We start from the raw sequence: 13,410 nt of genomic DNA on the forward strand, positions 1-13,410 counted from the left end.
TGCTTCACTTAACACTATAAGCATGATAAGAATTGCGTGATAAGAAAAATTCACATTTTCCGCCCGATAAAGCTTTGTGAATTCTTGTAAACAACGGATACAATGCTGCTTGCAGTTTTTCGTGAACTAGCAAACAAAATAGCTTGAAAACAACGCCAACAGTTTCTCAAAGTCGTCCACGGGTTAGGAGGAGGCTGAACGTTTCAAGTGGGCGGGTGATAGCGACATCCTGGTCCCAAAGCGACCTTTATCGCCAAAGCCGAAAGTGGCAAAGAATATCATGTATGCTCGGGTGAGACTGAATACTGCAATTACAGATACATTTGTTCGTCTTTTATCGGCGGGGAGGGTGGCTGCTATTCGGGAGTGTTCATTTCATCATTCAGTCACCAGATTAGTTTATCGTGCACTGCCACGGCGCCTCGCTTGCGTGCGGCGGCCGACATTGCGTACGGCGAGTCGTTCAGCGCTGTCCGCATAAAGCGGGTGAGTCTGCTGTGCTACCAGCCTCGCTTTGTATGCGTATTTTCTTTTCCTTGCTTGTCGCGTAGCACCAATCAGGTTTGCAAGAACGAACTGTCGGTATATGCGTCCCAGCCAAGCAACGTGCTGCCACACAGCGTGATTTCGTAAAGCTCATTCGCAGTGCTAGCGTTTAAATTTCCACTGTCTCATGCCTAAGAGATATACTGACTGAGGATAAATGTAGGGTTCTAGCGTTATTTTTTTTTTCGCTTATAGAACAAGATAAATATTTCTGTAGGCTTAACGACGATCGATTCATTTCAAGTAAAAATCATTTTCTCTTCCCTCATGGTTTGGAATCCTATATCCATCGAAATAATAACGCATAAAATTTATGAATAAAAACAATTAAAACATTACATTCTTTCTATCTCTGATTTTGAAGTATCCTCGTCATCTTGTTCATTGTGTACTGTTGATTGATTGATATGTGGGGTTTAACGTCCCAAAGCCACCATAAGAATATGAGAGACGCCGTAGTGTAGGGCTCCGGAAATTTCGACCACCTGGGGTTCTTTAACGTGCACCCAAATCTGAGCACATGGGCCTACAACATTTCCGCCTCCATCAGAAAGGCGGGCGCCGCAGCCGGGATTCGATCCCGCGACCTGTGGGTCAGCAGCCGAGTACCTTAGCCACTAAACCACCACGGCTGGGACAGTGTGTATTGTTATTAGATAACATCATTTTTGATACTTTGCTTGCTCCTTTTTTAGTCTAATTTATTTCAGTTGAACTTCAATAATTTCTACTTAATTTTGTAATGCGTATGTTTTTATGCTGTAATCCATATTTTTAATTTACTTTGAAAAGAAGTTCCCATTGCAGTCTTTTATTTCAGGGCCTCCTTTTGTATAATATCATTATGCAAGCTTAGCACTAATTACAAATTGAAATTTAAACAACAAAAATTCTGTGACTAGTGGCATGGAGGGTTCTTCAGAAAATTTCTATGAAATAATTCATTAATCAATATAAGGAGTTCTACTTGTACATTGAAAAGTGTTTTACGACGTTTATGTAGGCAGCGGGGAGCGTATACCCCATCAAATGGTAAACGAAAGAAAATATTTCTTTCTTCCTTAGACACAACATGAATTAAAGCCAGCATTCTGAGACAATAAATGTAAAGGGGATGTCATTCCTAATCTGTCGACTTCATTGTAGTAATACTACGATGTAAACATGAAGAAAATTAATGTGGACGTACGGAAGAAATGTGCCACCGACAAGGAACGAACCTGTGAACCTCGGATAACGCACCCAATGCTTGGTCGTCCTACCGTTAATTCACTTTGTCGGGTTTTTTTTATATGCATGCAAACTTGGGAGCGTTCGTAAACGAAATGGTATTTTCGTGATATTTAAACTCGCAGTGACCCACTTTTGTTTCTGAAGGCATTCGAAACAATCGCCCGTCGTCAAATTTTATTCGAGGCTCCGGACCACTTTTAAATGCCGCAAAGTTGCGCAATCATTGTTATTTAAAGTTTCGAATCCGTTTTGAACTATTCATTGTAATGGCTTAGCAGCCGAGGTGTAGCGTAGCTCGAGGAAGTGGGTCTGACTCCCAGCCACACGAGACATTTTTCAGTTTTTGTCGGCTAAATTAAAATCAACAAAACCACAGCAAGAGGCATGTCTCTCTTCTTTGAACCATGCAAAGTGTATTACAAAATTACGCGCCTTGAACGCAAAATTTCATGCTGCAAAGATAGATGGCGTGGGTTTGATTTCCAAGTACGGTGGTATTTCGAATGCGCGAAATTCGAAGAACAACCCCACGCTCTCACTTAGGTGCCCGTTAATGAACCCCAGGTCGTCAACAATAATTGGAAGTCCCGCATTATGACCAGCCTGATTGTGCTTTTGGCACGTAAAACACCAGCAAATATACTCAATGTTGTCTTATAAAATATTCGAGGTCCCTTTGTGATGTTCTGGGGTTTCGCCTGTGGAGCATAACCGCATACCAGGGGCTGCGGTAGGCGGGTATGTGCCACACGTCACTGGCGGAAAGGGCTTTATGACGCACGCGGCTGGCATACGTTATTTATGGTCTGAGCTATACTACTCTTTACTCACCCGGATTACCAGGAGAGCACCCAGTAGTAGGTGGCTGGCTAGATAACTAGCTATGGTGATAGATAGATAGATAGATAGATAGATAGATAGATAGATAGATAGATAGATAGATAGATAGATAGATAGATAGATAGATAGATAGATAGATAGAAACCACCAAAGGTTCTTCAAGAAATGGCTAGCATAAAGAAATAAAATCTGGTGATGTTGATCAGGGGTCTGCAACTATAGTATGTCTCACAATGTCGTGATTTTGGTTCGTGAGAAGGCCGAAATCTAGTAATTTTCATGCTTTTCAAATTCTGTACTTCAGGTCTTTTAACGCCAGCTCCCCTTATGCATAGTTAGCGGGTGCCATTGTACACCATCTGAGTGTTGCTCGAAAACTAACAAATTGCTTCACTAATAGTGGGTGAGACCTAATCAGGCTTTTAGCTTTTCAGTATTTTTGCTGTATTTTTCTGTATTTTTTGCTGCAAATAAACAATGTTGAAGGAATGTTGAATGTTTTATTTCTTCGTGTGCAACTGTCTTTTCTCCTTTGAATCTTATCGAATAGAAACCCCCAGGAGATAACAATTCAATTTCGGCCCGCACTGTCTAGGAGATTAAAAAAAAAAAAAAAGGCTTCTTGGAACCACTTCTGTCTCGGCTGTGGAACTAAAGAGATGAAGGGCAGTGGTGCCGGTCGATGCTTTATCTTCCTCTAGGGGTAATCAGCATTGTGGTATTTAAATACTAATAATAACTTTTCAACATGCGGGCGGGGTATGACGTCCCAAAACCCCGTATGATTATGAGGGACGCCGTGGGGGAGAGCTCTGGAAATTTAGAGCATGTCGCATTGTTCATCCGCACTGACATCGTGTAGTATCCTAGCTTCTACCATTTCGCCTCCATCGCAATGTGACCGCTGCTGTCGGGATCGATATGCACTGCAATACTGCGCCAGCCGTTGCGGCAGGTTTCCTAACGAAGCTTTTTGTCCCCGAGTTTTATAGTACACCGGCATTTTTAAAATCAAGAGCGCGAATTCAAAAAAATCACCCGCTGCGTGTTGCACGATTCTACTACGTCAGCATACATTTTGATCACCTAACAAATTACCTTATAGTACACCTTGCAACTTAGGGATTGTATAGTTGGCACCTTTGAGAAGAGAAAGTTCTTGGATCGAACGCTGAGTGTGCACTCTTTATAGCGTTGAGAGGTTATGAAAAAGAAGAAAGTGTATGCAGCTCAGCAATAATTGATACATTCGTTTTACTGTTTATTACGTTTTACGTTTATTAGAGGGAGGGGTAAGGAGAATTAAGGATACATGAAAAATCAGTGAAGAGCAGGCGTGCAAGAACAAGCAAACAAAAAAACAAACAAATAAATAAATAAATATATAAATAAAAGCACAAAAATGCATTTCACTGAAAAACTTGTTCAATTCCCCACAATGCGAGGTTTATGTTTCACTGCATAATATTCTTGAACTGCAATAAACCTACCCAAAACTGATCATGGCCAGTTTATATTGACCTCCTATGACACAGTTGATCGTACAAATTACGAGAAAGAGAGAGAGCGTGCGCCTCGGAGAAAAAAAAAAACACTGTCTAAAATGTGTGGGTTTCAGTGGCTCTTAGTACAGACCTTAGCTGGCGCTACTTTTGTAGTACACTGAGTACAGAAAGTACCCTGATTATTCGGTGTGGTGATTTGAGTCAGCGCAGGTCGCGGGTTCGATTCCCGGCTGCGGCGGCTGCATTTCTGATGGAGGCGGAAATGTTGTAGGCCCGTGTACTCAGATTTGCGTGCACGTTAAAGAACCCCAGGTGGTCGAAATTTCCGGAGCCCTCCACTACGGCGTCTCTCATAATCAAATGGTGGTTTTGGGACGTTAAACCCCACAAATCGATCGATTTGAGTCAGCAACCCACGGTTTGCGGTTAAATGAGGCGAGAGTGGAGGGTAGGAGTGTGATGATGATAATATGTGGGGTTTAACGTCCCAAAACCACCATATGATTATGAGAGACGCTGTAGTGGAGGGCTCCGGAAATTTCGACCACCTGGGGTTCTTTAACGTGCACCCAAATCTGAGCACAAGGGCCTACAACGTTTCCGCCTCCATCGGAAATGCAGCCGCCGCAGCCGGGATTCGATCCCGCGACCTGCGGGTCAGAAGCCGAGTACCTTAGCCACTAGACCACTACGGCGGGGCGGGGTAGGAGTGTGATTGATGGGCTGCAGTTTCAGAGTATGTGCTGGGATATATATTCTCTACAATTTTATTTTTCTGACCCTATTTCATGCCTAGGCATCCGGAAACTACATTCGTTGATGGGGGGCTTCTGGCTCTTCCTGCACATGAGGGGTGGCGCCAGGACTTTTTCATCAGGGAGGTACCCATGACAAGTGAGCTCCTTCAGGGATGCAGGGGGGCTGGGGGCATATGCTTTGTGTTTTGACGATACCTGCACTTTGGGGGGGGGGGGGGGGGAGGTTTTAGCACCTCCATACTACACGCGCACGCCGTCCTGCAGCACGCAGTTCCTTGGTATGTTCTCTCCTTGTAGATCACTGCAAGTGGATTCTTTGCGGGGGAATCTTTTGGTGTATGTTTAAGGTTTATAATAAAAGCCGTAAAAACGACCCGATGTGTTTTCATTGGTTGCGTGTACTGTGTGCAGTGACAGAAAAGGGTTCTTCCTTTCCAACAACAACAACAACAACAACAACAACAACAACAACAACAACAACAACAACAACAACAACAACAACAACAACAACAACAACAACAACAACAACAACAACAACAACAACAACAACAACAACAACAACAACAACAACGAACTGGCAACTCTGAGGTACTTGAAATTGTACATTTTTTTATTTTTCCAGTTAAATGCCACAAGCGTAAATCAAATATACACACTGTGTTATGCTAGGCGTCCTCTAGGCGCCTAGCATAACGCACATAAAACACCGTGTTATGCTAGGCGTCCTGCTAGGCGTCTGTTGATATACTGCACAGCGTTCAAGCCAACGTTTTAACACGCAGCCGTAACATTGCTTCATGCAGAGCACTTTTACGAAGGTTTAGCTATATATCTATGAAAACACATTGAGAAGTGATAAAAGTTCGCACTCCGAGAAAACACTTGCAGTGACAACGAGATGGATGCTGCAGGGCGATACCGTGAACAAAGCTCGGGGAGCCTCAGTAGATAAAGTGGCCAGACTTGCAAAGGTCTCTGAACGACAAGCGTAAGCCTCGTTACATAATCCTGGACGGTTATGCTTCAAGTACGAGAGGTTTCACGGTGGGAAGTATGCTTGCTGATCAATCCTGTTTCACCTTACTTATTGCGCCTGTGTTATTTCATTTCTCTATGATGTTCGTGACAATGAGAACTTGTTCACTGAGCCACGGGAGAAAATGAAGATTTAAGGACTACAGTATTAAGCATATCATTAGCGACACTACGTATACAGTAGACGCAACTGCAAGAATCAATACTGTCAACCGTCATATGAGTAATTACACTATTAAAATTCCATTAGGTAAGCGGATGAATACTGGGCTGTCATGGAGAGGATTGAGCTTCGGAAGCTCGTTCCATCCTCGATATTTTTTTTGTAGAGTCGCTATTTTTCTCATTTCGTGTGATAGCGCTTACGAACGACGGCGGTGGTGTACAACTACGGGACCCTTGTCGTGATCTTATCACAGATTACGCTGTAAAACCAGTGATATAGGCACGTGCTTGCAAGGGGAACTCCATTATCTCAAACACTTGAGGTGTGCTTCACCTCACGAAAATGAGCACATGCAGGTGGACGGAGAATTTGCGCGAATTCTTTGTGGGAGAGAAGAGACAGTGATAGCTGCGGCTGGAGCTGACATTTTCCCTGAAGTTGCTCTTGGTGCAGTGGATAGACTCTTGGCCATGACAGCGAATGGCGCAGGCTAAAGGCCTCACCGCACGTACGCGTCGCAGCAGGTCAGCGCGTGGCTCTCTCACGAGACAGAGCGCGTGGCTACGCGAGAGAGGGCGCGAAGAGAGAAAGCACGTGGCTACGCACCCACTCTCAAGAAGGGAAAGGGTGAGAGACAGGGCGCTTGACCATGAAGAGAGAAAGAGAGAGAGAGAGCATGGCTACGCAAGGCTGCACGTCTTCTCTCTCCATACTCATTCACACTTGAGACAACAGATCAAGTGGTTCCTCTGACCAGTGCTAGGGTAATAATGAATAATTTCTGATGTTCGACGTCCCAAAAATGATATGGTCATGATAGACGCCGTAGTGTAGGGCTCCGGCGACCCCCTGGGGTTCTTTATGCACGTAATTTAGTACACGGGTTTTAAGCGTTGCCGCCAGCATCGAAAATGCGGTTGCCTCGACCCGAATTCGGGGTCAGAAGTCGAGCACCACAACCACTAGACCACGGGGTCAGGTGACCATTGTAGGATGATTTGACCTGAGGGTATAATGATAATGAATTGTTCGCATTTTGCAATCTCTTTTCTTGTCAGCCAATTTCGGCTGCATAGTTCCGTAGCTTTCGAATGCACTTCTCCAGCTGTTATTTTACATTCCTTGTTACTTAGGTAACGTACGGCGTCTTTCTCAAGATAAATGTTGTTAAGATTAGCTACAAGGACACCTTTTTTTTTTCACGTTGCAGTGTACGTTGTCTGGAACTGAGTCTTGTGTACTTTCGTATGGCGCACCTTTCCTGAAGTAGTTGCACTGAGCACCCGCCCGAGGAGAAGCTGTGGAACTGGCTTGATACTAGCACACGATTAAGACACAGCATTTCGAACTATCGTGTGCGTGGTGGGGCGTCAACACACGTTGTTTTGTTTGTGCGAATATCTGCGCTTTGTCAAAATCTTGCTGTAGTAGAGAGTTCTGATGTTGACGAACTAAGCGCGCTGCACTTATACCCAGTTGGACGAATGCTTCTACGTGAGCGTTTTGGTCCGTAGGCCTATTAGTATATTTATGTTCCTGTGCACAGCATTGCGACGGCAATTGTTGCGCTAAAGACATATGCGTACGCATGAGGGGAGCAAGCGCCCCCTAGTCATCTAAGAGAGGCAAACATTGACTTAATAAGATGGGAAGGGGGGGGGGGGGCGCTTCGACGAGCCTTCACCAGTTCGGAAGGGGAACGCTGCGCACGCTCATGCCGAGAGATGAGTAGCCAGCGCTGCACTTAAATACCTATACCTCTCCTTGTATACATTTAACGAAAAGAAAGCGGCACGAATTATCGTACGCGACAGCAAACTTAAACGATAGGCGTGAACTAGATAAACTCTGGCATGCGTGGTTTTTCGCGCCAGATATCGGCACTTACGTATGACACATTCCGCGTAGTCTTGGTGTCGTCGATGACGATTGATTTGTGGGATTTAACGTCCCAAAACCACCATATGATTATGAGAGACGCCGTAGTGGAGGGCTCCGGAAATTTCGACCACCTGGGGTTCTTTAACGTGCACCCAAATCTGAGTACACGGGCCTACAACATTTCCGCCTCCATCGGAAATGCAGCCGCCACAGCCGGGATTTGATCACGCGACCTGCGGGTCAGCAGCCGAGTACCTTAGCCACTAGACCACCGTGGTGGGGCAGTCTTGGTGTCGTCTTTATCAGCTGTATAGAATTCTGTTTACTTTCTGCGAACGCTAGCAAAATAAAAGAGAAAATAAAATCTGGTCTTATTCGGAAGCCGAAGTGTGCGAACGCTTCCACTACGGCTCCTGCTTTTTTCAACGTTTTTGCGACGCCACTTTGTGATTTCAACGTCATATTAGTGCAACGACTTCCAGAAGACACAGGGACTCTGCCGACACAATTTGGGCGCAGTGAGTGCTTGCTTCGTGCATTTTATTTCGCCTCCGCCATCGTCGCTCGCCCACCGACAGCTAGCCCTGACGAGTGTCTTCTTTGCTCTAACGTGGCGCGTGCTTGCTCGCGCGCCCCGTAGCCGCACTGTCTCGCTGAGTGATGGAGTACCAAGTGACAGGGGAAGGCATTGACCCTGAAGAAATCACGCCAGACCAAGGCTGGCAGACCGCCTCGTGTCGCCGAGCAAAAAATGAAGGCTCCAAACGTGTGCCGTCATATAGCGCTTTGAAACGCAACGAGCACAAGCCCCGCAACAGAGAAAATGTGAAGAACAAGATTATTCGAGAAAGCCGAATGCCTCACCTACCAAAGAATGACATCCGCATTATCATTAGGTCCAGAGGGGGTCTTAACATCGCTAGGGTTGGCCCAACGACAATCGCTGAAGCCATTTCGACTTCGGCAGGTATCAGCCCATCGGAACAGCAAGCAGACACGCTCTGCCCCAATATTAAACAGAATATCTTAGTAGCAAGCACGCCGAAGAGAGAAAATGCTAATCGCTACGTGCGCGTTAAAGAAATCCGCATCGCTGACAAGACCTATGAAGTTAGTGCCTACGAAGCGGCACCACATTCTACATGCAAAGGTGTCATTCGAGGGATTCCCGTGCAAGACGGTTCGGCGGACATTGATGCGAAGATTGTCAACGACCGCAATCCACTAGCTTTGGCTGCCAAGCGCATCGGAAGTACCACTGCAGTGATCGTGGCCTTCGATGGACATCGTGTGCCCAATTTTGTGCGATACGGATCGGTGCTACTTCAATGTACACTATACCGTAGACAGATAGATATTTGCTACACCTGTGTTCGGCTCGGCCATCGAGCGGACGTGTGCCCGAACCCTGGAGACGTTATCTGCAGAGGCTGCAGCGTGCCGAACCCTGAAAAGGAACACCGCTGCACACCAACATGCAAACTTTGCGGAGGAACCCACCTCACTGCCGACAGGGAATGTAAAGAGCGCTACCACATTCCATACGTGGTGCGCCGACGACGATGGGAGCGAGCACACTCGACGCGACACAACAGTTACGATGCAATGAACGAGTTCAACGCAACCACTGACGACGACCAGGCCTCGAAGCTTTTTACAGATGATCGATCCGATGGCAGCCGATCCCGGTCCCGATCCCGGAGTCGTCCCAGGAACCGCACAATGCGTGTATCGAGGTCCCGGAGCCGCCCTCAGACCCACTCCCGCAGCGCGCGAAGTGGGACCCCAACCAGATCTATATCGCGAGGCTACTCCAGGTCTCGTTCTGGTTCACGTCACGGTTCCCGTTCAGGTTCCCGGCACGGGTCACGCTCCGGCTCCCACTCAGGTTCCGGGCCTCATGCCGGTTCCAGGCCTCACCCCAGTCTCACCGGGGTCTCGCGTCAACGATCGCCTAGCCCATCGGCACCACCATCGCCAGGCAACGTCAGCAAGAATAAGCGGGGACCTCTCACTTGGGCGGACGCCGTCCGGAGAAAAGGAAACACTACATCACAGGTAGGGTCGGGTTCACTCCCAGAGCATGATACACACAACACCTCTGAGATAGCGATCTTAAAGCACGAAAATGCGATGATGAAAGAAACAATACGCAAACTCACAGTCGCAATTGCCGAAATAAAAACTGACAGAAACGCACGCGCTGCTATGCCCCCAACCGACAACGACGACAATGCAGTCACTCCGTTGCAGCCGCAACCCGTAGGCGTTGGTAACGACGACGGCGAGAGCGCACCCAAGAAACGCGCGGTCGCCCTCGACCAACCAGCTTTAAAGGCAGAGTTAGACGACATTAAGAGCACGCTATCGGCGATTAAGGAAAGCCTTCGCTTTCTTGGCGAAAGCATGGCTCTCGTGCAGTCTACTCTCGCGGTACACGGTAATCGTTTGGGCCAAGTGGAGCAATATCTTGATCACGTCGTCGCCCCTGCCGTTGCCGCGGATAAGCCGTTGTCGCAACGTACAGCCGTGCCCAGTCCACCGCATCACGCGGCCCTTATGCACCCGCCGGGTGCTCAGGCCAACTCCTAAATGCTTCAAGATGGCCAGGCCAATTGACGAGTTGCGAATCTGGCAATGGAACTGCAGGAGCTTCACCCACAAGAAAGCTTTCCTGCAGCAATACCTCCGTAGCCACGAAGCCAAACCTCACATCATGCTATTACAAGAGACTGTAGTACCAACCGCCACGTTTTCCGGATACCAGTGGTTGCCCGGCCCCTCGGGAGGACGCGGTATCGCCACCTTGGTCGCTAACAAGATTACCTGCACAGCACACAGTCTCAATGTGCCCGAAATTGAGCACGTTATGGTCGAAATTCTCCCTGGAAACATATCACAACAAAGCGTATACATGCTCAATGTATACAGTAGTCCCAGCCACCATAGACAAAGATTCACACGCTTGTTCCAGAAAGCTGTGCGCCTCGCGGGGCCTAACCCGCTAGTGATTGCAGGCGATTTTAACGCTGCGCATAGCGCCTGGGGCTACACGTACGACACACCCAAAGGTAACGAGCTTTGGAAAAGTGCGAATGACATGGGCCTTATTCTCATTACGGACAAGGCCTTCCCCACTCGCACTGGTACGTCCACGCAAAGAGATACTACGCCGGATCTATGGTTCGTCAAGAATATCTCCGACGCCCACTGGTCCAACCTCGCGGTAGATCTCGGTAGTGACCACTTCATATTGGCTGTACACCTCCCCACAGTAAGCAGGAAGACCAAGTCGTACACGTGGGTCGACTGGGACCTCCTTCGTAAGACCCGCGCAGAACGACCTCCTCCCGATACCCCACCGAGCCTCGAGACGTGGACGGCCCAGCTCAAAGCTGATGTAAATAAGGCAACGAAAACTATCAGCACAGACCTTCCAACCGAAAGGATGGACAGTCGTCTCGCCCACCTACTAGAGGCCAAACAGTCTCTATTGGCCCGGTGGAAGGGCCAGCGCCTTAATCGGAGGTTACGCAAACGCATATCTCAGCTGAACAAGATCATGATGGATCACTGCCGCATCCTTTCAAAACAGCAGTGGGACGAAATTTGTAATTCGATTGATGGTCAGGTTCGAAATGGCAAAACGTGGAACTTACTCAAACACCTCCTCAATGAAACCAACACCCGCACAAATCAGCGTCATTCAATCGTGAAGATACTTCATCAGGCTAAACGAACAGTGTCACCGGAAGATGTTGTCAAGAACCTCGTGGAAAAATATCTCCCGCTCCCCACGGGCCCTGTGACCCCTCACCCTGATTACTCTGGCAGCGACAACACTAACTTAGATGCCGAGTTCTCTATTGAAGATGTGCGCCGAGCTCTCCATGAGCTCAATGGCCGCTCAGCCTCTGGCCCCGATGGCATCACCAACAAGCTCCTACGCAACCTGGACGATTCTTCAGTCACTTACCTCACTGACACTATCAACGAGATATGGAAAAAGGGTGAGATACCCGATGCTTGGAAACTAGCTCACACGGTTCTCATACCCAAACCGGGAAAGGCGCCCAGCCTAGATAACCTACGCCCCATATCTCTCACGTCGTGCGTGGGCAAAGTGGCTGAGCACGTCGTCCTCAACAGGGTTGGTCGATACCTCGAAGATAACGACTACATCCCGCACCACATGATTGGCTTCCGACCAGGGTTATCCACTCAAGACGCCATGTTACTCCTAAAGCATCAAATTCTAGATGGTGGAAACACTCGGGACACTCGTGCAATACTCGGTCTCGATTTAGAAAAGGCCTTCGATACCATAACGCACTCGTCAATCTTGAAAGCGATCGCAGCCCTCGGCCTAGGTCATCGATTTTACTACTTTATCCGCTCTTTTCTCACTCGGCGCAGAGCCGTCCTCCGCGTAGGAGACCTAGTGTCGGAAGAAGTGGAGCTCGGACAGCGGGGCACTCCTCAGGGATCCGTTCTCTCACCCACGCTCTTCAACCTCGTTATGATCGGGCTTTCCGAACGACTTTCAAAAATAGACGGGCTAAATCACACTATCTATGCGGATGATGTAACCATATGGTGCTCCACAGGGTCGGATGGCTTCATTGAGTCCGCCCTGCAAGAGGCTATCGACACCACCGAGTCTTACCTTGACCACACCGGTCTCACGTGCTCACCTGCGAAGTCGGAGATGTTGATATATTTGCCCAAACGCCGGGGTGCCAAGCCCAAAGGGTGGAAACCTCCGGCGGAACGCAATATCACCCTCCAAACCAGAGATGGTCGTACTATACCCAGGGTAGACACCATCAAGGTCCTCGGCATGATCATCGAGTCCCGCGGAACCAACACCCAAACAGTACACAAGCTCAGGACTAAGACTGAGAATGCCATACGACTCGTACGTAGAGTAGCCAACAGGCACCATGGCCTCAAAGAAGACAACCTGCTGCGTCTCGTACACGCGTTTGTTTTGTGCCATTTTACGTACGTTGCCGCTATACACAAGTGGCTACGTGCTGAGCGCGATCAACTCAATGCGCTTATTCGCAAGGTGGTCAAACGAGCCCTTGGCCTGCCTATCACCACTCCAACGTACAAACTCCTCGAGCTTGGCGTACATAACACGCTAGAAGAGATCGCCGAAGCTCAGGAACGTGTGCAATTGACCCGACTCACTACAACCAAGGCGGGCCGCCATATTCTGCGCGAGCTCGGCTTCTTCTCCTCGAGGGCCAGGGACCCCCCAGAGTTGACTCTAATTCCCCGTGAAATCCGCGACCTTATTACGATCGCTCCCATACCACGAAATGTACACCCCGAATACAACAGAGGCAGGCGCCTTGCGCGGGCGACCGCCATTCTCAAGCGCATAGACATGGAAGCGGACAACGTCTCGTTCGTGAACGCCGCTGCCTATCGCAACAAC

The 13,410-nt window shown here is 48.2% G+C and overlaps 1 protein-coding gene across 2 annotated transcripts in view; it reads left to right on the plus strand.

The window, feature by feature from the left end:
* The first annotated feature begins 195 nt into the window (after positions 1-195).
* Positions 196-13,410, plus strand: part of LOC119159611 (2-acylglycerol O-acyltransferase 2-A) — a 28,112-nt gene continuing 14,897 nt past the window's right edge. Inside the window, exon 1 of one of the 2 annotated variants that reach the window (XM_075891439.1) lies at positions 196-292. In XM_075891439.1, the coding sequence (XP_075747554.1) occupies positions 285-292 (8 nt within the window). In that variant the 5' untranslated portion in view covers positions 196-284. Of the gene's footprint in view, positions 487-13,410 lie in introns of both variants that reach the window. The other variant, XM_037412425.2, reaches the window with a different exon arrangement.

The sequence above is a fragment of the Rhipicephalus microplus genome, chromosome 1 (assembly GCF_043290135.1).
Source record: "Rhipicephalus microplus isolate Deutch F79 chromosome 1, USDA_Rmic, whole genome shotgun sequence".
Classification (NCBI taxonomy): domain Eukaryota; kingdom Metazoa; phylum Arthropoda; class Arachnida; order Ixodida; family Ixodidae; genus Rhipicephalus; species Rhipicephalus microplus.